We start from the raw sequence: 21,230 nt of genomic DNA on the forward strand, positions 1-21,230 counted from the left end.
AGTACGCTCTTTCCTTGGTCTAGCGTCATTCTACCGACGATTCATTCCAGGTTTCTCCAAGGTTGCGTCCCCCCTGACGACCCTCACACACAAAGGTCAACGGTTTGTCTGGACAGCAGAGTGTGAAACAGCCTTTCTTCACCTGAAAGAGGCACTAACCAATCCACCACTACTCGCTTATCCAGATTTTGACAAGGAGTTCATTTTATCAACTGATGCTTCCATTGATGCAGTTGGGGCAGTCCTCTCACAAATTCAGCATGGCAAGGAACGAGTTATCTCCTATTTCAGCCAGACGCTCTCCACCTCCCAGAAGAAATGGTCAACATATGATCGCGAACTGTGGGCCATCGTTTCATCAGTTCGCCATTTTCGTCATTTCCTCCGATATCAGCACTTCACAATCCAGACTGATCACAAGCCTCTCCTGGCTCTGACGAAATTTCCCATCCAAGACGATACATCAGGGAGGAGAACTAGGTGGATAGTGGAACTCCATGTGTATACATTCAGCTTAATACACAAGAAGGGTCAATCACATGGGAACACTGATGCACTATCTCGACGACCAGGAGACATCCAAGCCACCTCCACTCCAACGAGTCAACAGCCAATTAAGTCTATCCTCGCCCAGCCCAAGTGCAGTGCAGTTGAAACCCGTTCACAAAAATCAGCACCAACGCCAAGTCACCCGTTGCACAACCATCCATCAGATCTCTCAAAAGTGCAATCACCCCAGCCTTACAGTGGTGTAATCCTCAACAGTGATGTCGATGTACAACATGAGCAGCAACTAGACAATGACATCAGAACAGTCATCAAGTTTGTCAACCAAGGCAAGCGACCAAGTGAGCGACAGATTCGTCGTCACAACCCTCGAATCAGACGTTTGCTGTGGCAGTACCCCAAGCTAGTTCTTCACAATGACATCCTCTACCGAAAGAAGAAAGACAAGTTAGGCAACTACAGGCTCCAACTCGTGGTGCCAAGCTCACTTGTCCCCAGAGGACTCCAAGAATTGCACGGTGATCCATCATCCGGACATTTTGGTGCACACAGAACACTTCAGAGAGCAGAATCTATGTGCTACTGGCCATTTATGAACAAGGAAATAACTGATTTCTGCAACACATGCACTGCTTGTGAGTCGTTCCGGTTACCAAACCCGAAATACCAAGCACCACTACAGCCAATTTCTACTACACGCCCTCTAGAGATGGTCTTCGCGGATATCGCCGAGCTACCTATCACAAGACGAGGCTTTCGCTACATATTGGTTGTAACAGATCATTTCAGCAAATACGTCAATGTCTACCCGATGAAAGATCAGACAGCCTCAACCATTGGCAAGCACCTGTTTGATGACTATGTGAAAGAACATGGTGTACCAGAGATTCTCCATACCGATCAAGGGAGACAATTCGAGTCGAGATTGGTTCAAGAATTATGCAACAAATTGGGCATCAAGAAATCTCGATCAACGTCATACCATCCACAAGGTGCAGGTATAGTTGAACGATGTAATCGCACCATTAAAGATCAATTGGCGAAGTACATTTCTGACCAGGGAGGAGAATGGGACACCCACATCAACCAGCTCCAGTTAGCATACAATACAAGCACCCATTCTACAACAGGTCTCACCCCCTACTTCATAATGCACGGAAGGGAAGCCCGCATTCCAGCTAGCATCACCTGCTCAGCTCCCCCTCCATCAATGGGAAGCTCCATGCTGGAATACACTGCCAACCTGACCGATCGATTGAGGAAAGCATGGGAGTTCACAAGAGAAAAAACCAAACAGCAGCAACAACAACAAAAACAGCATTATGACAAAAGAATTCGCACATCTAGGTACAACATCGGTGACCTTGTCTGGTTAGACGACCCGACCAACAGCAGAAAAAAGTTGGAACCAAACTGGAAAGGTCCTTTCACGGTAATTTCCTCATCTGAAGATGGATTGAATTACACCATCGTCAACAACCAGGATGAAAAGACCAAGCGAACTGTACATCATAATCGCCTGAAAATGTATCGAGTTCGAGCCTCACATGAGACTTCACCATCCCTGTCTGCCCCCCGCCATACAGCACCATCATCGTCATTACCATCAGATGGGACTGGAAAAGGTTCAACGCCACACCCACCAGTAGCAGATGGGACTAAGAGGCAGATGTCTCCGCCCCAGCCAGCCTCTTATGGCCCCTCGTACGTCATGTGGTCACCCCGACCACCAAACCACGTCCATCAACGACAGTCAAACCAAGACCAACAGCCACGGTCAGGTTTGTCTGTTTGGTACCAGACCTCCAACCAACCCTATGGTGCCCAGCAGCAGTCGTCAACGAAATCTGACCAACAGCCACGGTCAGATGCAGCAGCCCCACCCCGGCGGCAGTCGACGAATTCTGACCACCAGCCATGGTCAGATGCAGCAGCCCCACCCCGGCAGCACTCCACGAAGTCTGACCACCAGCCACGGTCAAATGCAGCAGCCCCACCCCGGCAGCAGTCATCGAATTCTGACCACCAGCCACGGTCAGATGCAGCAGCCCCATGCCAGCGGCAGCTGAACCAGACCAGCTGTTCCCATGGGTCATCGCCGACTGACCAGCAGCCAATATCATCAGCTGACCAACCCCATCCCCGACATCAACCCAGTCACAGGCCATCATCGATTGACCAACTCCAACTCAGACCACATTATCAACTCCGTTCGTCGTCATCTGCTGAGCAATACCAACCTGGGTCATCACGACAAATTACCCCATCGGACTCCCAAATTAGTAGCTCGCAACCTGGCAGTCATCGACAACAACAGCAACAGAGTGAACAAGTAAATGACAGTGAACAATTGCCAGAGAACAATCAAAGCAGGCAAGAAATTCACTCTAGATATGGCCGACAAATCAAATTACCATCGAAATTGAAGGACTACAAATTATAGAGACTGAGAAGATACCAACAAGTATTTTAGGCCTTTGGGAAAGACACCCATGTACATAAAAAGAAAAAAAAAAAGAGAAGAGAGAAAATGTTTTGAGTTTGTGATTGTGATCATAAGCATAAAAGTATAGCAAAGTGTTATATATGTTGCTTTGGCAAAAAGGTTAAATTCATCACACCTGGTATAAATGCATCTGGGTAGTATTTTGTAGTAGTATGAAGAACATTTTTTGAGAGAAATGTGAACAAATTATATATATTATTTTGTAGACGACACTTACAATGTAGTTGAATGTGGGATGCAGTATTTGAAACACAGCATTATTAGGTTTTTTGGGGAAAAAAAAGGGAATTTTATAAGTTCATAAGTGTTCAAAAAAAAAAATTTGAAAGAGTAAATTTCAGCAGACAGGTCAGTTCATAAGTTATTTTTAATTGCATATAAATGTTAACATTAGTTAGCTTCTTATTATTTGCAATGTTCACTTTTTCAGGAATATCAATTTCTTAGACAATTTTGTTCAAGCATCAAACAATTGTTAAAACAGTTTAGTGTAACCACTATGTTATATTGTCAACAAATTTTTTTCCCTCAATTTTGGAATTAGCTCCCTAATGATATCAGAGAATGTTCATCATCAGATCAGTTTATGTTTTTATGGAAGCTTTATTTGTTTGTTAAGTAATTGTTATTGTTTTGTAAATTGGTTAATGATGTGTTTTAGGTTGATATCATGTAATTTTGTGTTTTGTTTTTGGGTGTTCTTACACACGTATTTGCCTTTTCTCATTTCAAAAAAAGCGCTTAGAGATTTGAATGTAATTTGCGCTCTACAAAGAGGGTTTATTATTATCATTGTTATTATGTCAACAGTTTTTGTATTCATTATTTCTAAGTTATAAGTTTTTGTGTTTTGAGCTGAGTGTGTCATAACTTTTGATAATGATTATTTTGTGTATAGTTATGTTATAAGGTTTTGGCAACTTCCATCGAGTAAAGACATTTTCAGTGTAATGAAGTTGTAAACTGTATTGATGAGTAATTGTTAAAAAAAAAAGAAGAAGAATAAGATAGATAGGAGGTATATAATTTCGAAAAAGGTGAATCCTGTTTGAACAAGTTTGAAGATTGTTTATGGGTTTGAGAGAATAGCAAAGGGCAAATGTTGTTAAAATGATAGATTGGTCATATCGAGTATATAGTGTATGTGGATACAGTGTGCACATGTGATATTTAGATACACTGGAATCAGAGTGTATAATTGGGGATAAGGTAATTCATTTAAGTTAAATATTTTAAGTAGTTGTATGCTCGGATATGTGTTCATTTGTTTCGAAGAAAATTTATCATCAATATGATATGTTGTTCAAAAGTGAAAAAAAAAGAGAGAAATTTGTTACAGATAGGCAAATACAGAGGTACAGAGGGTCCAGTGTACATGTCAGTATTACAATTTCTTAGTCTATTCCATAGTAGTTTGTACAAACATTTGTATTTTTTGTTTTAGTTTTAAGAGAGTACAGCAGAAGGCATTTTTTTTTTAGTTTCCAGTTCACAAGAAATGGTATAAAATGTAGTTTGCCCATAGTTGAGCATTTTTTTGCCTGATCACAGTTACATTTGATTGATATTTGCCTTTAAAATTGAGGACAATTTTTTGAAAGGAGAATGTTTATGTGAGACAGCAAAGTCTATCTCCTTCTTTCCAGTATAAGTTTGTTATGTACATGTACCTCAGTTGGGTTAGGTTCTTAGACAGTCCCACATCTCATTAACTTGTATTCTATTTCTGTCCCACCATTCTCATTCCTTCCCCATCCATGTTATTCCTTCCCCATTCATGTTTACAGTTATCATTGTCTGACTGACAACAACATCATCTCGGATGCCCAGCATGGTTTCCGCAAACTGAGATCGTGCGAAACACAACTCATCTGCATGCTGGATGACCTTGCCAAGGGTTTAGACATGAAGTCACAAATTGATGTGGTCCTTCTCGATTATGAGAAGGCCTTCGATAAAGTCTCCCATCGACATCTCATGGAGAAGGTCCAGCACTATGGAATCTGTGGTAAAACAGCAGATTGGATATCTGATTTCCTCCACTCACGCACACAATCTGTTCTTGTTGATGGCCAGGAGAGCAGGGAATCCCCTGTTACATCGGGAGTCCCACAAGGAAGTGTCTTGGGCCCCCTGCTCTTCCTCATCTTCATCAACGACCTGCCGGACTGCATCTCAAGTTCATCTGTCAGACTATACGCTGATGATAGTGTGGTTTACAGGCACATTTCTTCACCTGCTGACTCAACCCGCTTGCAGAGGGACTTAGATGCAGTTCAAGAATGGGAAGCGAAATGGCTGATGCGATTTAATGCTACCAAGTGTCAGGTCTTGCAGGTCACCAACAAGAGGAATCCCGTTTCTGCCTCCTACACCATTCATGACCATGTACTACAAGTTGTCCGCTCAACCAAATACCTGGGTGTCCATATCGATTCAAGATTGAATTTCAACAATCATGTGGATACCGTCACCAAGAAAGCTAATGGTACTCGAGCCTTCTTCTCACGCAACCTACGTCATAGCAGCCAAAAAGTCAAAGAAGCTGTCTACACAACATTCATCCGACCAACTGTCGAATACGCAGCGACTTCATGGGATCCGCACACACAACGGAACATACACAAGCTTGAGCAGGTTCAGAGAAGTGCAGCTCGATTTGTCACGGGCGACTTCGAAAGATCTAGCAGCGTCACAGCCATGCTCGATCATCTCAAGTGGCCTCCACTGCAGGAACGACGCTCCCAAAATCGTCTGCTGATGATGTATAAGATCAGACATCACTTGGTTGACATCCATTGGCAGACTTACCTGACCCAGCTCTCAACATCTACCAGAGGACACTGTTCCCGATTCACTATCCCCCACACCAATACTACAGCGTATGCCAACTCATTCTTCCCACGCACCATCCGGGACTGGAACAGCCTGCCTGTTGATCCTGCCACATACCCATCCCTCATCGCCTTCAAAACTGCGCTGAGGGAACTCTGTAGGATGTAACTCTTCATCCAGAGATTTTTACTCGCACCTGTAAATATTTTTCACCTAATTTCAAATTTCTGTTGCCCCGGTGCGGCGTATGCGCATGTTCTCGCAGTGCGTTCATCCTCGACCATTTGAGGGCAGCACTTTATCGGAAGAAGGAGAAGATCACCTCAGCTTGTTGTCACATCTGATCCTTTTGTTTATCATTCCATGTCTGCAGTTCTCACCCCAGCTTCTAGCCACAGTCATCCAGTGTGTTTTCATTGGTTGTCTTCATGAATAGGGTTCCTTCATTTTAGTTGGTCTCTTCCATTTCTGCTACTCCTATTGGTCCTCTTAGTTCATTTAAATATGTAAATATGTAAATACAGTTTATGCAGATCATGTTCATGATGTTGAGTTTTGCTGAGGGCAGGTCAGCCTGATAATAAAGCAGTGTGCTCCTCAGGACTTGAAGCGTGCAGGCCTCATGTTTACAGTCTGTGTCCCTAACCCTGTAGCTATCTTACAATAATTTTTTTCTACTTCTACCTGTTTCCCTTTTTTTTTCTTACGCTTTTGTTAGTTTTATCTTGACCCGTTGAGGACGAGTCCCGAGTATACTTGGGCAAGTGTCTATGGGAAATGCATGTCGTTGGTGGGGTGACAAAACCTCGTATCTCAAAAATGTCAAATGTTCTGGAGAGCTAAAAACATGGCTGCCATAACATGTAAGTCAATGGAAACAGCCAACTTTTATTTATCATTTGTGACCTTATTTTTGCAGATGGGCGTATAAGGATTGGGAATTACATAGTTATGGTTCCTAGCTTCAATATAATGAAGAAAACTCATTTTCACCAAATATTGAGATACGAGGTTTTGTCACCCCACCAACGATATGTGACCCGCTACAACAAAAAGGTCCTAAAGTCGCGCACGGTCGAAGCCGTGAAAATCGAGTTTGAAGTCAGAGCATTAAAATTGGTGAAAACAATTTTGAAGCAAAATGATCAAAGGAAAGGCCAAAAAATAGCGTTTTTCTGAGCCATGTTTTTTGGTGTTTCAATGAAGCAGAAACTGGTTCGAAAATTTGGATTGAGCGCCACAGATAGGTTCCGCCCCTAACAACGACCAGAGTAATCTCATTGGTCAGTTTGCTGCTTGCTGCTAACCGAAGCGTGAAGCTCGCACACTGCCCAGTCGACTGGTGCGTGCGGGCGGGGTGCGCTATGCTCAGCCGCTTCTCACATCCTGGTCACTGATTGGTTGGTGAGGAGACCGCTGACGCTGATGTGCTTGAATGAACTCTTCGGGGGTTGCTAGGACTTACCTTCTATTGTCCAGAGGTGAAAACTGACTCGCGTGTCCCTCGATTGCGTCGAAAGGAAGACTTTTAGGGCGCTTTTCTCGAAACAGTGATTTTCCAGACGTCTCAACATGCTCTCTTTTAAGCATCGATATCTCCGCAGCCGATTATTTTTATGAAATGTGTTATATATCAATTTAAAGCAGAAAGATTAGGGGATTATATCATGCAATTTTCAAATAATCGACCTCCCCCGACTTTAGGATCATTTTGTTGTAGCGGGTCACATATTATAGCAAAATCAGTTCATCCTCAACGGGTTAAGAGTCTGTCTTAACCTGTTGAGGATGGACTGATTTTCCTATAACATTTCCCATTCACCCCAGCCTGAGAGTACTTGGAACTAGTCTTCTTCTTGTGTTGTGACATGTAACCTTGTCACTCTCTTACTGATATGTGTTTGTTCGTGTTCAGAATACACTGCGTCTTCGTTTTGACATTGGCGGTCTCATCTGGCTGAGCGGTCGGACGATCTCCATCCAGATGACTGCCAGCACCAGCAGTAAACAAACAGATGAAATGATGTTGGACAACAGTATCAGTTTTGCATACAGCCTTGTGATAGAAGCCGACATTGGACTCTATGGGTAAGTCAAAGACAGGCAGTGAGTCCAGCAAAGGATTCCTTACATGCAAAAAAGAAATTATGTTGTATGAATATCATACATTTTTACATTGTTTTTTTTTTGGTAACTTAGTAACTTGAAACAGTCCCTTCCTTTATGCATGATGATTACAATATGAGATTAGAGATGATTTGATAACAAAGCTCTAATTCAACTTTCATCTTGATGAATCAAGGTCGTAATTATAATTATTGTGAATAACCTCCAAAAATGGTAGCCCATGAGGAAGGGAAAGATTAATTCCTGACAGTTTAATGTGGAGTAAGTCATAACATATAACTTGTAAATAACTTAATTTAAGATCTTCTGTTCCCTATACCTCTCCCCCCCCCTCTCTCTCTCTCTCTCTCTCTCTCTCTCTCTCTCTCTCTCTCTGTCTGCCTGTCTTTCTTTCTTTCTTTCATTCTCTCTCCAACACTTCTTGATCTCTGTCTCTTTTGTGTGACACTTCACCAACTCTCAGTATGACTACACCAGAGAGTGTGTTTTACAGTAGCAACAGCTCCCGATATGCCGATACGGACTCAGCAGCAACAGCTCTGACTGAGGCACTGAGCATGGCTCTACTGCCTGACCCCACTGCACGGGAATTCAACGACACATATATAGGGGCTCCATTCACAATTTCATACACAGTAAGTTCTTGGGTGTACCTAAAATAGATATATGTAGGAGTTCCTTCATCTTTGCTGCCATGCTGTGCATGTATTGGCCAAGGTCTCTCGCTCCACATAAACTGTAATGCAAAGGTTTGTGTTGCCTGAGAGTCAGAATGCAGGGGAAGTAATACATATTAGAATAATGCATGCGATTTTTTTTTCATAGTAAGATGCATGCTTATTTGGCACTCAGTCATAAAAACACAAATCCCTGTTTTGAGACACCATGTTATCACATGTCACATGACCTGGAAGCACCATGTCTGACCTTTCTAAATCTTGATACCAGAAGCTGTTCAAGACTATGAATATGAGGCAGTTTGGAATAATGAAAAAAAAAACTGTTGATATCTCAGTTTGGGTTTTGTTTTAAGCTGCCATTTTTTTTTTACAGTAGGTATAGACAAAAAAATACTTTCCCAGGTAAAGACAAACTTATAAAATTTGAGTTGGTCAACCCAATTGACATACCTTGGTACAGTATAGAGAATCCTAATCTGCAACTTTTTATGGATTTTTAGCTGGGGGGTCAATTGTGAATGATATAGTGTAGGCCTACGCATAACACAGCAGTGATAACAATCAATGATTGATATATGGTGGTATGTGTGTCCCTATAGTTGTCCAATGAAGGGCCTGGAATCCTCCCACATAGTTCGTTGCTGACCATCAACATTCCATGGCGGATGGTGGATGGCGGCTGGCTGATTTACATCAAGAGCATCTCTGTGACAGAGGTCAGTGACCTTCATCTGTCAATATAACACCCATCAGTAGTTTGAGTGTTTGTATTTCAGGAATGTAATTATACTGTTTGTAGGCCTACATGCTTGCATCCTATTTCATCCAATCAAAAAAGCAGTGGAGCTCCATGAAGATCTGTTTATGCGTTGTGTATCATGCAATGATAATTCATGCACTAGGCCTATTATATTATGTCTGAATACCCAAATTCCTCTAAGTGCAGAAACTACAAAGATATCTTCTGAAAGGCCCCATGATTTACTTGATCTTACAAGCTATTATTTGTTTTACCTCTTTAATGTGTTTATTTTTCTGTGTGATATATGATTGTGAATGTATGTAAAACTTGATACCTTGTGAAATGAAGTTCACAAGCTGAAATTTGAAATATAGGCCTTTGCAAATATTATTTTCCACTCGTATCTGTATTGTAATGTGATGTTATGGAAATCATTGCTAATCATAATCAAATTGTTCATATCATATGTGCATAGAAAGTTGGATAACCTATAACTGAAAACCTGAAATCCTATCTTTATGGAGCAGAGGATGGGGTCTGGTTCATGTAACACCGATGATATCCTTCGACTGCAGAGCAACATGCTCTTGGAAATCTTGCAGGACTCAAACTCCTTTTCCTATGCCCCTGAAGAAGATGTCACCCCGCTGTTTAAAAAGCAGCTTTCAGAACAATCAATGGTGAGCATGGAAGAAAACAGCATTAAAAAAAACAACAACAACAACAAACAGAACAAAACAAAATAAAATATTGTGCCAAGATATTTCACAAAACCAGTTCTTAAGTCTCCCCATACCAAAATAAAGTTATTGTTTTTTCCCCACTGGGATATTTGTTATTCTACATCAAACATAAGTATATACATCTGAATACATTATAATACATCATAATATTTCAAATAAATGCTTTGAAAAACAAACAATGAAATACAATGTATCGTGACTTAGACCATCATATGAAACATATCAAGAGAAAAGGTGTCTGAACAGACATCATTTGTCTGCTTGTTTGTTTGTTTGTTTGTTTGTTTGTTTTTTCATCACTTTCCGGAATATGTCATTTGGCACCACTATCAAGACATTGCATAAACATGCTTCACATTTTATGCCAGCCAGAACTCCATGTCTCCATTTGACAAGGTACTTGCAAGAGTTCTGTTGGAGAAGATGGGTGGATTATAGCAGTATATTGCAATTTATGAAGCTACGAAGTCCCATTGAATCGAAGGCAACATTGTGTGGATGTACAGAGCTGCTTAAGCACACCCTCAAGTTTCAATGACATAATACTTATACCCTTTCACAAGTTACATGAAGCCATATGGTTAGAGCTTATGCCAAAACTGATATTTTTTGGCGACATTTGGTACAATTTCTGCCATGATAATTTCAATGTTTACATGTTGCTATGTTGTTGTTGTTGTTCATTTTCCATCTGTGAAGATGGCTGGATAGCCCATATTCAGCTACACTAAGCTGGTCTTCCATGGGGTCCAGTTGGATGTGCGGTGGGACCACTTCACCGGGTTAGACACCCTGCTCTTTTCGATGAATGAATGAAGCGGGATCTTTTACGTGCATGAGCTGTGACTCTCTCATACACGGGACCTCCATTTTATGTCCTATCCGAGGGACAGAGTGTTTTGCCTCTTGCTAGAGGGGACGGTATGTTTACACACAACATTGCTCAGTCCAGACTCGGGTTCGAACCCGGGCTGCGTGATCGTGAGGCAGACGCGCTACTGACTGAGCCAACTCACCGCCCTGAATCTCTTCTAATAAGTTGACCTCAAACTGAAGCTGTTCCTTAAATGGGATGGTCTACTCACATGTCACCTGTTAGCATTGAAATGTTACACTCACACTAGCAATTGGCTTGTGAAGAACTTTTTATGCAAACTTGTGCCTGACATCGTGGGAGAGAAAGATGTTTGTGATATTAAAGGTTGCACATTACATCTTTTTAAATTGTATATGGACATTCGCTTTTACATGCACAGATACTTCTCAGATTGCTTCAGTGTCAATGTATGTATGCTAGTTTTGACCCTGATACTGAAAGATTTATGACAAATGTCTTGAAATTATAGCAATGTTTGTAGAGATCCCCTGTGACATGCAAATAACCCAACTCGATATCCTAACATGACATGTGAATAATTTTGATGTCCATAGCACACCAGTCAAAATATGGGAAGCAGCATATATTACACACTCTGCTGACAAACTGAATGTCTACATTGTACTTCGTGTGTCTATCGTGTCATATGTGTTTTTGTTTTTTGTTTTTTCTCCAGGGTTGCCATAGAGCCAAATGTGTGGCACTAACCTGCCATATTGACCCTCTACAGATCGGCTACAGCTTGGAAATTCACATCAATGCACTTCAATGGGAGCACACATTCATCACGGTAAGTGTGGAAATTTGCAGTCAATTAATTGTTTCAATTACTTACGTCTGATTTTATTTTGAAATAATTTTGAAATGACTTTTATTAGAAGCAATTTTTATTCTGAATACCATCATTAATTTTGTCATTTGCAATTTTTATTTTTCAACTGATTTTGATGTTGATTTTGAGTTTCATGTTGATATTGATTTAATATGATTTTGATTTTGAGTTTAATTTTATGTGTTATTTGTAATGTAAACCTAACTTTGATTTAATATGATTTTGATTTTTTAGTTTGATTGTATACCTATGATTCCAGTTATTCTATGTGATATTGATAATAGCTGCATCATAACCTGACAAGTTTGCATTGAAGACAGGCTGATTTCCAACAGCACTCATTTCCCATAGACACTTGTCCGAGTATACTCGGGACTTATCCTCAATGGACTGATATATTTCAGCACATGTATATGTAATCAAATGCCAACTCAGGGGGGGGGGGGGTGGAGTGGGGGTTGTACAGAATTCCACCTGGTAATATGCCACAATGTATGAGTATTTACCATGCAGCACTGTAAAGTACAAATAGATTGACATACATTTTCTGTTCTTGAAGCCCTCATTTACCAGATTTATCACAGTACCGGTATGAACTTTGCCATGTACTCTTCTAATGTCATGAATGAACTTCAATTGAGGTATTGTAGAGATTTAGGTCTGTGATACCAGGCACTAAGTACCTAGCTACCTGTAATCCTCACACCCCAACAGAGAAAGCTTGGCTATGTGGAGCTCTTGACAGAAGCACAGGTGGTATCACTTGGAAATGAACATGGGCAGGGAGAGAATGAGAATCCAGATCGCGTACAAGTAAGTCACGTAAAACAGAGATATACACAAATTATTATATACAGTATATTTTGCGTGGTTTTTGTTTTTGCAAATTTTGTGAGTCGCGTGCCATTTGCGAAATTAGCAACACACGAAAATATTAACTCTGATCATGACTTGAATGCACACATATTGTACATACATTGAATTCTGTTCATCACTGTCCATCCCAATCGCGAATCTAGCCACTCTTGGAATCATTGAGAAATTCTGATTCACAAAAGTTTAGGCTTGCTAAATATATGACACATCAACACAATGAAATTATAAGAGTCAGAGACATTTACAGAAAAAAATGGCAAGGTAGAAAATGTATGGTGTTGCTCTATGAATAATAAGTGTGATTCATTTTCAAAAAGCAACAGTTTGATATCATAACTACCAAATGTACAAAATCTATGAATGTTTCATATTACATGACTTTTTGTTTTTCATGAAGCATATATGATGGTATTATTTAAATTGATCTATTCAGTCAAAAGTCATAATTTCCTGCACACAATAATGGCATGTAAACCTTGGACAGCTTTTCTCAAAACCATGAAGGCAAGTTTCCCCTGTCAGTGGCCATTATGAGTATTATAAAATGATGGAGGACAAACTGTACATTACTCATCAAAAAGCTTTATAGTGTCTTAAAATAAGAAAACATTGATGTTTCATGAGTTAATTGGGTTTTGTGGCAATATATTCTATTACAAAATACTGTATCATGAATATGTTGCATTTGATGTCATCTCATTACTAGTGGCAAATGTTACCACTTGTAAATTACAAAACCTATTAATGAGTTATATCCTGTAGCTATATCTAATAATGATCTGTACTTTTTTCTGAGATGATTATTGTATTATGCTTTAGATGACAATAATGTAGTAAACATCATTCCACACAGTCTCATACTCAGTAATGATAATCACAATACATTACATACATCAATTTGACACATAAAATCAGAAGGTGCTGGAAATATATTGTATAATTGGACATAACAAAATAGTGGTATGCAGCTGCATGTGCTACTGAAGGTGTGTTTTAAAAGTTGTCCACTTAACTGCACTGGAATCAGAGTTCCTGACTTCATTCAAAGTTCTAACTGCAGTAGTTCATAAGTTGTTGTTTTTTTTTAAATTTGTTTGTTTTGTTTTGTTTTGGGTTGTTGTTTTTTTTTTTGTGGTGAGGGCTCCAGCTCCATTGGTTTCTGTTGCACAGTGTAATTTCTTTCTTTGTTGGGTGTGGCCTTGGAAAGGATGTACTGCAATCAACATTTTGACCAGGGTATACTGGTCTTTGCTGCTTAGTACCGGTACCAAACTTCATTGTCCTTTTGAGTTTCTATTGAGTACAAGTAGTTCCTCAACTGATTTTCTTATCACATTTTCATTGCTCCTTCCCATCCTTACAATTGACTGTGCTTCTGTTCTTGGACAGGTTCCTGTAACTATATTCACAGATGTTGCAGGGAAGGGGACAGTTCCTATCTGGGTCATCATCATCAGCATCATTGGAGGAATTCTCCTCCTCATCTTAATCATCTTGATGCTCTGGAAGGTCAGTGATAACTACCACTATAGTTCGTATTTCTGCCTCAATCTCTAAGAACCAGGAGACTAAATGATAAAACTTTCATTCCTACATATAACACAACAACATATATACCATGTAAGATTTTGTAAGATTTTATTGACTCTATCGACCCCCTCTTGGGGTATGAGAGTACAAACATATTTACAATATATGAATACAAAAATATAAGTGATAATGTACATGTACATGTGAAAATAACAGATATGAATAAATATGTTTACAAAACAAGGCGTAAAGGACGTTTAACTACTCTACCACTACGTGTACAAACATTCACATCTACTTTACTTTCTACAAAAATACTGTCTTTCTTCTTTGGTATTGAAGAGAACTGAAACATAATAATTCTGACAAATTTGGCTAGTTTTTTCAAATGGCAAGCATTAGTTGAACTGAATAATCTGGCCATATGTAATGCACTTGGTCTACTGGCCATCAAGCTACTTGGTAAATACAATAATCTCTCTTTGTTGAAAGAGGGACAAACAAAAATATAATGAAATTCATCACCTATATCGTCGGATGAACAGATAGTACAATGCAATTTATCTGTCAAGCTTGCATCAAACCTGCCCTTATTAACGGGTAATCCATTAGATCTACATCTGAATTTACTTAACCATGTGCTGTAGGACATTTTAATCAGAAGCTGCAGCCTAAGCTGTCTTTAGTATTGCAAGAAATTTTCATGATTAGATCATGATTTTTTTCCCTGTAAATCTATACATATCATAACTACTTAGTTATGACATGAGAAGCCCGAGGCAGTATAATGTCAGTTTGGTGATCTACAAATACTGTATCACCATCATTATCAACTGTTATGGCCACCACCTAATACCACTTCCAATTTTCATGTTCTGGTTGTTAATTAATAGAGTTAATTAGGCGTACATGAGGATTATAATCTTATAATTGTTTGGTGTATATGGTGGTTAGGAAGGTGATTTTCTCATGGTATAGCATCATTGTTAAAGTGGAACTTTCCTGTGGTCATTGCATTTCAGTGCGGCTTCTTCAAGAGAAAGAATCGCGAGGACTGGGAGAAGGAGGCCGAGCAGGGTGCAACGCAAGCCGGACCCATGCCAATCAAGCCCTCCGCCATGCCCTCAGACAACCTGGACGGTACCGACCTCCCCATGATGAAGGGACTGGCAGCATCACCATAGCAACACTCGTCGATATCCTCCGCTTCCATCTCTTCCTGCGCTCCTCTCTGCAAGACACTTTCACTCCATCTTAGTCGATGAATCAACTCATCTTCACATAATACATTAAGTCTCGTCTCTGTCTGACGGAGATCAAAGAGACTGTACATGTTTTTCTCTTCACTCTACCCACACACCCTATGTAGCCGAACCAAGGGACTCACAGCACCTTGCAGGTCAAAGGTCAGCAGAGTTCTTTGATGACATTCTGTACTCCACAAGTGAAACTCTGTTGTTTCTTGAACAATCTGTTGGACTTGAACGAGTCACATCCTGAGTCTCTCTCGATTTGAATAGGTGAATACCGTGCTGTGTGGTGTCCCTTGGGGATCTAGTGTCTTTGCACCTATCTGGTGGCTGTTTTGCTTCGCAAGAAATGCAACATCACTGTGCTGAAAATGCAAGCAAGTACTTGCTACATGAGTTTATGTTGAGGATATGAAATGTAAGACTTTTGATGTAAGATTGTCAAATGAGTTGCATGTCACAGCTAGAAATATCACCATTCCAATCATTTACTATCTATGTGATGGTAAGGCTTATGCAATTAGAGTAGTAAGAGATACCTGTTATCGTGATTCATGGTAAACTATGTCTTTAATGAATATGACATCCTCGGAATCATGTAGAGCCTTGGTGTCACTTGTCCTGTTAATTTGAAGGAAGTTTGAAATGACAATATTCCACAATTACAAGATTACAGCTGTAGATAGAGTATGTACAGGACTCTCTGATGTCAATGATGATTTTGCTCTTAAGAGTTGAATTGAGATGTCAAAGAGAAATTTCTCTGTGACATGTGATACTGTCTAATGAGAAGCAGAAAGGCTCTAGTGTCATAGCCAGGTGTCAAAGACTTGCTAGTTTGCTGCTGGATATGACAGTGTGCATTATTTGTGCATAATTAATACTATGCATACTAATATATATGCTACAATACACTGATATAATGTATAACATTCTAATTAGGGACCTTAGGTGGTTAATAGACTCATAAGGAATTTTAAGAGTCTATTGATACTTGCTGTATTAAATTGTAGCTGTTTTTAAATCAAATCACCTGCACTTTGGCCACATTGACATAAAACATGTACAATCACAGTGATAACAAGGGCCTATATTTCGGAGTTGATTAAAAAAAAAAACACCAAACGCTGATATGATATCTCATTATTGCCTGTATAGGTAGAGAAGTGTTCTGACATCTGTTTTAGAACCACATTTAAAGTGATGGGTTCTCCAGAAATCAAGCTGTATGAGATCTTGTGTAGGTGGGAGAAGGTGGGTCTCGTGTGATGAGAAAAAAAACATTCGTCTGGAGTGGCCTGCAGAGTCTTCTTCATGATGAACAACTGACAATGCAACAGGCGTGAATAGGATCTACCTAGGGTAGTGAGGGAATGTTTATTGTACTGAAGGACCAAAGATTCCAGATTCCACGGCTGTAAATACCATGGTAGATGTTTTTCCAGCACTTAGAAATATGACGACACTGTGTTTTGCTCATGTCTGGCATTCCAAGTTAGTGCTTATAAGCAAAAGAAAAAAAATGTCTGCAAAAGAGAAGCTACTACCAAATGCATAGTATCTGTAAAGTGCTTCAGTTCAACTTGTTTGTTATTACCGGTACATCTGATTTATGTTGTAAGTCTCAGTGCCTTTGACCAAAACAAAGTTTAAATATTTTGGGAGATCAGTGATAGATATAGCTATTAATTGGATGCTTACTTTTGATTGGTTGACACATATGCTTCTGGTTGAGTTGCGTACTTCCCATCTTTTACACCACCTGCAGTGTATATCTATGCACAATTACCAATATTTTACAGCTAAATGAAGAATTCATCAAGTTTTCCCAGTTTTCTTTTTCTTATAATGATCGAATGCAGATGTAAACTTAGATTCAATGCCACAAGTCTTGTCTAGATGGCCAAGTACCTTCTCTAACAACTGATAACTTCAACAGAGAAACTGCACAATGTAGCAATGGCTTGTAGCAGGAGCCCCTGAACATCTGTGTTCCTTCAGCCAGTCACTCCCATGAATTTACAGGTTTCCGTATGGCAGAAGGATCTAGCTCCTTGTGTACTGCAGTCATTGAAATAATAATAATGATAATAATAATAATAATAATAATAATAATAATAATAATAATAATAATAATAATAATAATAATAATAATAATAATAATAATAATAATGTGGTAGGAAAGAGGCATGTGATATCCATCAGAGCAAGTTTGTTCATTGTCAAAATGTCTTGAACAAAGCCTGGAATGTTCTGTCAGTTCACACATGTCTTTATAACATGGCAGTTTATTCCATGCCACTGCTCAGAAAGGATGTGTCAGATTTCACCCTCATAACACCACACATCTGTGGATACTTTGTTAGATTTCTCCTCTTTGATATTTCCCTGCGACAAGAAAATCACTGCTTCGCAGCAGACCCCATGAAGAAAATCACAACACTTTTGCATAAACCGTGATTTAAATCATTTTTTAATCATTTACGGTACTGTTTTAGATCCATTCTGAATAGGACACATGATTCCAGCTGATGCGAACAGGAAAGCTTTTAACACGCCTGTACTGATACAACCGAGGTATGCCAAAGTGACATAGTAACACCATCGGCAAATTTATGACAGCTACAATTTTTGTATTTTCGATCCCTCTGAATGGATGTATGCACGCAGTATCAGTGAGGTTGATAGATCAGCTCCTGAGTTTGTGATTGCTGTTGTTGTTTAGGGAGAAATTATAGGCTGTCCTGGATGACTTAATGTATAAAATTCAATGTTTAACCTCTTTTTTTAACTTGTATCATACCTGGCACGACTTTATATTTGTTTGCCTTTTAGCTTTCCATCTAGTGCATTTTTTTTTTTTTACATTGTTGTGTGTATTACTGTTTTGAAATATGGAACGTGCTATCAAATGGTAGTGAGCAAGCATTTCTTCCATTCCTGGAAAAGATATAAAGAGTTGAAAAAAAAAAAAGAAAGTGGGAAATTAAAAAAATGCTATTGAGAATATGAATTATGTGTGCCTGTGTGCATTTTGTGTCCCAATGTGATAGATGGTGTCCTTAAACCCCTACTAACTCTGAAAATGAAATGCTATCGGCTGAGGTGAAAGAAACTAGTGAAAAAAAATTGAACCAAACTAGAAATAGGCCATTACGTATGTGAAAAGATGTGACAAATGCTTACGGATGAGAAATGTAATTGCGTGGAAGATATTTATACAGTGTAGATGTGAAACACATCATTGTGTGTTTGTACGAGTTGTTTACTACATTCATGATGTTTTTCAAAACAATGTGTACATCTGGAGTTTTCATAAATAATCTACATAGAAAAATAGACATAAAAAAGCTTTACAATCTTTTACAAAGACATTGTTGTTTTATTCCTGCTAGACATTGCTTTAGGAGGGTTGTATAATATTTCAAACTTATAATATTTCAAATTGAACCAAACTAAAAATAGGCCATTACGTATGTGAAAAGTTGTGACAAATGCTTACGGATGAGAAATGTAATTGCGTGGAAGATATTTATACAGTGTAGATGTGAAACACATCATTGTGTGTTTGTACGAGTTGTTTACTACATTCATGATGTTTTTCAAAACAATGTGTACATCTGGAGTTTTCATAAATAATCTACATAGAAAAAATAGACATAAAAAAGCTTTACAATCTTTTACAAAGACATTGTTGTTTTATTCCTGCTAGACATTGCTTTAGGAGGGTTGTATAATATTTCAAACTTAACCTTGCCGGTAGAAGACAGCTGTATTTTGTAGGGGTTTTGCTGTCAATACCTTTGATATTTTGGTGAGAAAAGGCAACAACCTAGCTTTGTCATGATGTATGTATGTATGTATGTATGTATGTATGTATGTATGTATGTATTAGACATTATTCACTTGTTTGTGAGCACTTTCTCCCATGTTCTGTACATCATTGGAAATGTAAGTTATTTGTGCTTGCCAGTTGTAGTCTGGATTTAATTTGGCAAGTATACACTGTGTATGCAAAGGAATCGTAATGAGGTTTAAGATGTGATGGACAATCTTGCCTTGCGAAAAGGAAAGCTTCCCGTTGACTAACATTTAGTGAACATGTTCTGTAGCACCAAAAGATTTAAACAAGAGGATTTTTTTTTGGAAAAATCAATGTTTGAAGCAACATCTTGAAGACAAGAAGAAAGATGGTATTAACCAAGCATTGGGAGAAAAAAATTGTAGTGATTAGATAAAAGACATTGTGACATTGCAAGATTATATTTGGACTCAGAAATCTATTTAAAGATGTGACAAATGGGAAAGAGGTATAACATATTTTAGCTTTTTTTATGTCATTATTTCTTTGTCTTGACTTGGTTGATTCTAATCTTACTTGTATCTTGCTTCCATTTAACTTGGACTTATGGGGAAATTCTTCTTACTACATATATATATACGGTGCAAATGGATTCGGTGTCTGGATGATCAAAGTTTGATTTGTGCAATTATTATAGATACTGTTATCATAGTGATCTTGAAAGTTAGAAAACTGCTGGTGGATGATTTTGATGTCATGAAAATGACAGACAAACAGAGGACGTCTTCCTGTGTGTGTCTTCACCCGCTGTGACCTCACTGAGGGCTGACTTTACAAATTATCTTTTGACAAGTTTTTCATAGGTTATAGTTGTTAATATCTTTCTTCAATTCTGATTTTTTAGTGGGAAGGTGTAGCACAAAACTGCACAGGGAATTGGTTATACCTTTTATAATGTAAAAGTTTGAACATGATATTGCAATGTGGTAGTATAGTATGATATGAATAAAACTATGAAAATGGTGCCAAAATCTTATCTTTTAGTTGACTTTTGTGGTCCATGTATTGAAAATTGTATGGGCCCTGTTGCAATGACTGTACTATAGCTGATGTGGTGAATATTTGACAGGTGGAAAGCTTTGTATACTTTGCAGTGGCTCTGATAGCTGCAAATGTATCAGGTTTCTATTGTAGCTTGTCGTGTTTGGCTGTAGAGTCATATTTGCTTCACAAATATGTGTACATGTCTTCAAGTGTTAACATCTAACACATATGTAGCTTTGGAAATTGATATGTATGTATACACGTGGTGACATGGCTCATGTACCAAGATCGATGAATTATACCTATGCTACCAAATTTACCTATGTATATACACTGTATAATCATGATTAATGTCCATGTAGAGTAACAATGCTTGTTGTGAAATTTTACTACAGTATATAGAGTACTTTGTGCTGTAGAACAGCAGGTTTGACCATGGAATGAAAGTCTACACTGAATATTTGTCATTACTGTACTCCACAATCACAAATTTGACCACTCACAAAATTTTGGGGAAGCCCAAGCTGATTCTTAAAAAATTAAGACTCGCTAAATATATGGTATATACAGTATCAAATCCGCAATGTTCCGTCTTAATACAAATGAGAAAGGACATTTCGTGAATATGACATAGTATTCCCCATGTTAGATTTGAAATTCATGAGGTAATGTTTATTGCAGACTGAGCATCCACTCGCTAATTCTCCACAAACAATGAGGATTTGGATGTGCAAAGGCCTCTGTATGACAGAAATGCTCATTGTAAAGGTTTTGCTAGCTTTGTGCCAGACCAATCTGACTCATCCAATCTGACTTGCCCAACTGACACTAATTCTCCTTTCTCATTTCAGTGGAAATGGGCAAGAGAATGTTGGGTAA

At 38.9% G+C, this 21,230-nt stretch overlaps 1 protein-coding gene across 1 annotated transcript in view; it reads left to right on the plus strand.

Moving 5' to 3' along the window:
- Window positions 1–16,772, plus strand: part of LOC139730718 (integrin alpha-9-like) — a 119,185-nt gene extending 102,413 nt beyond the window's left edge. Inside the window, exons 18-25 of the mRNA XM_071641584.1 lie at window positions 7,764–7,936; window positions 8,439–8,610; window positions 9,255–9,371; window positions 9,925–10,077; window positions 11,694–11,807; window positions 12,564–12,662; window positions 14,115–14,234; window positions 15,278–16,772. Of these exons, the coding sequence (XP_071497685.1) occupies window positions 7,764–7,936; window positions 8,439–8,610; window positions 9,255–9,371; window positions 9,925–10,077; window positions 11,694–11,807; window positions 12,564–12,662; window positions 14,115–14,234; window positions 15,278–15,439 (1,110 nt within the window). The 3' untranslated portion in view covers window positions 15,440–16,772. The remainder of the gene's footprint in view (window positions 1–7,763; window positions 7,937–8,438; window positions 8,611–9,254; window positions 9,372–9,924; window positions 10,078–11,693; window positions 11,808–12,563; window positions 12,663–14,114; window positions 14,235–15,277) is intronic.
- The last annotated feature ends 4,458 nt before the right edge of the window (window positions 16,773–21,230 follow it).

This window comes from Diadema antillarum, unplaced genomic scaffold (assembly GCF_040938485.1).
Source record: "Diadema antillarum isolate AM-2024a unplaced genomic scaffold, OU_Dant_1.0 seq00000329_RagTag, whole genome shotgun sequence".
NCBI classification, from domain to species: domain Eukaryota; kingdom Metazoa; phylum Echinodermata; class Echinoidea; order Diadematoida; family Diadematidae; genus Diadema; species Diadema antillarum.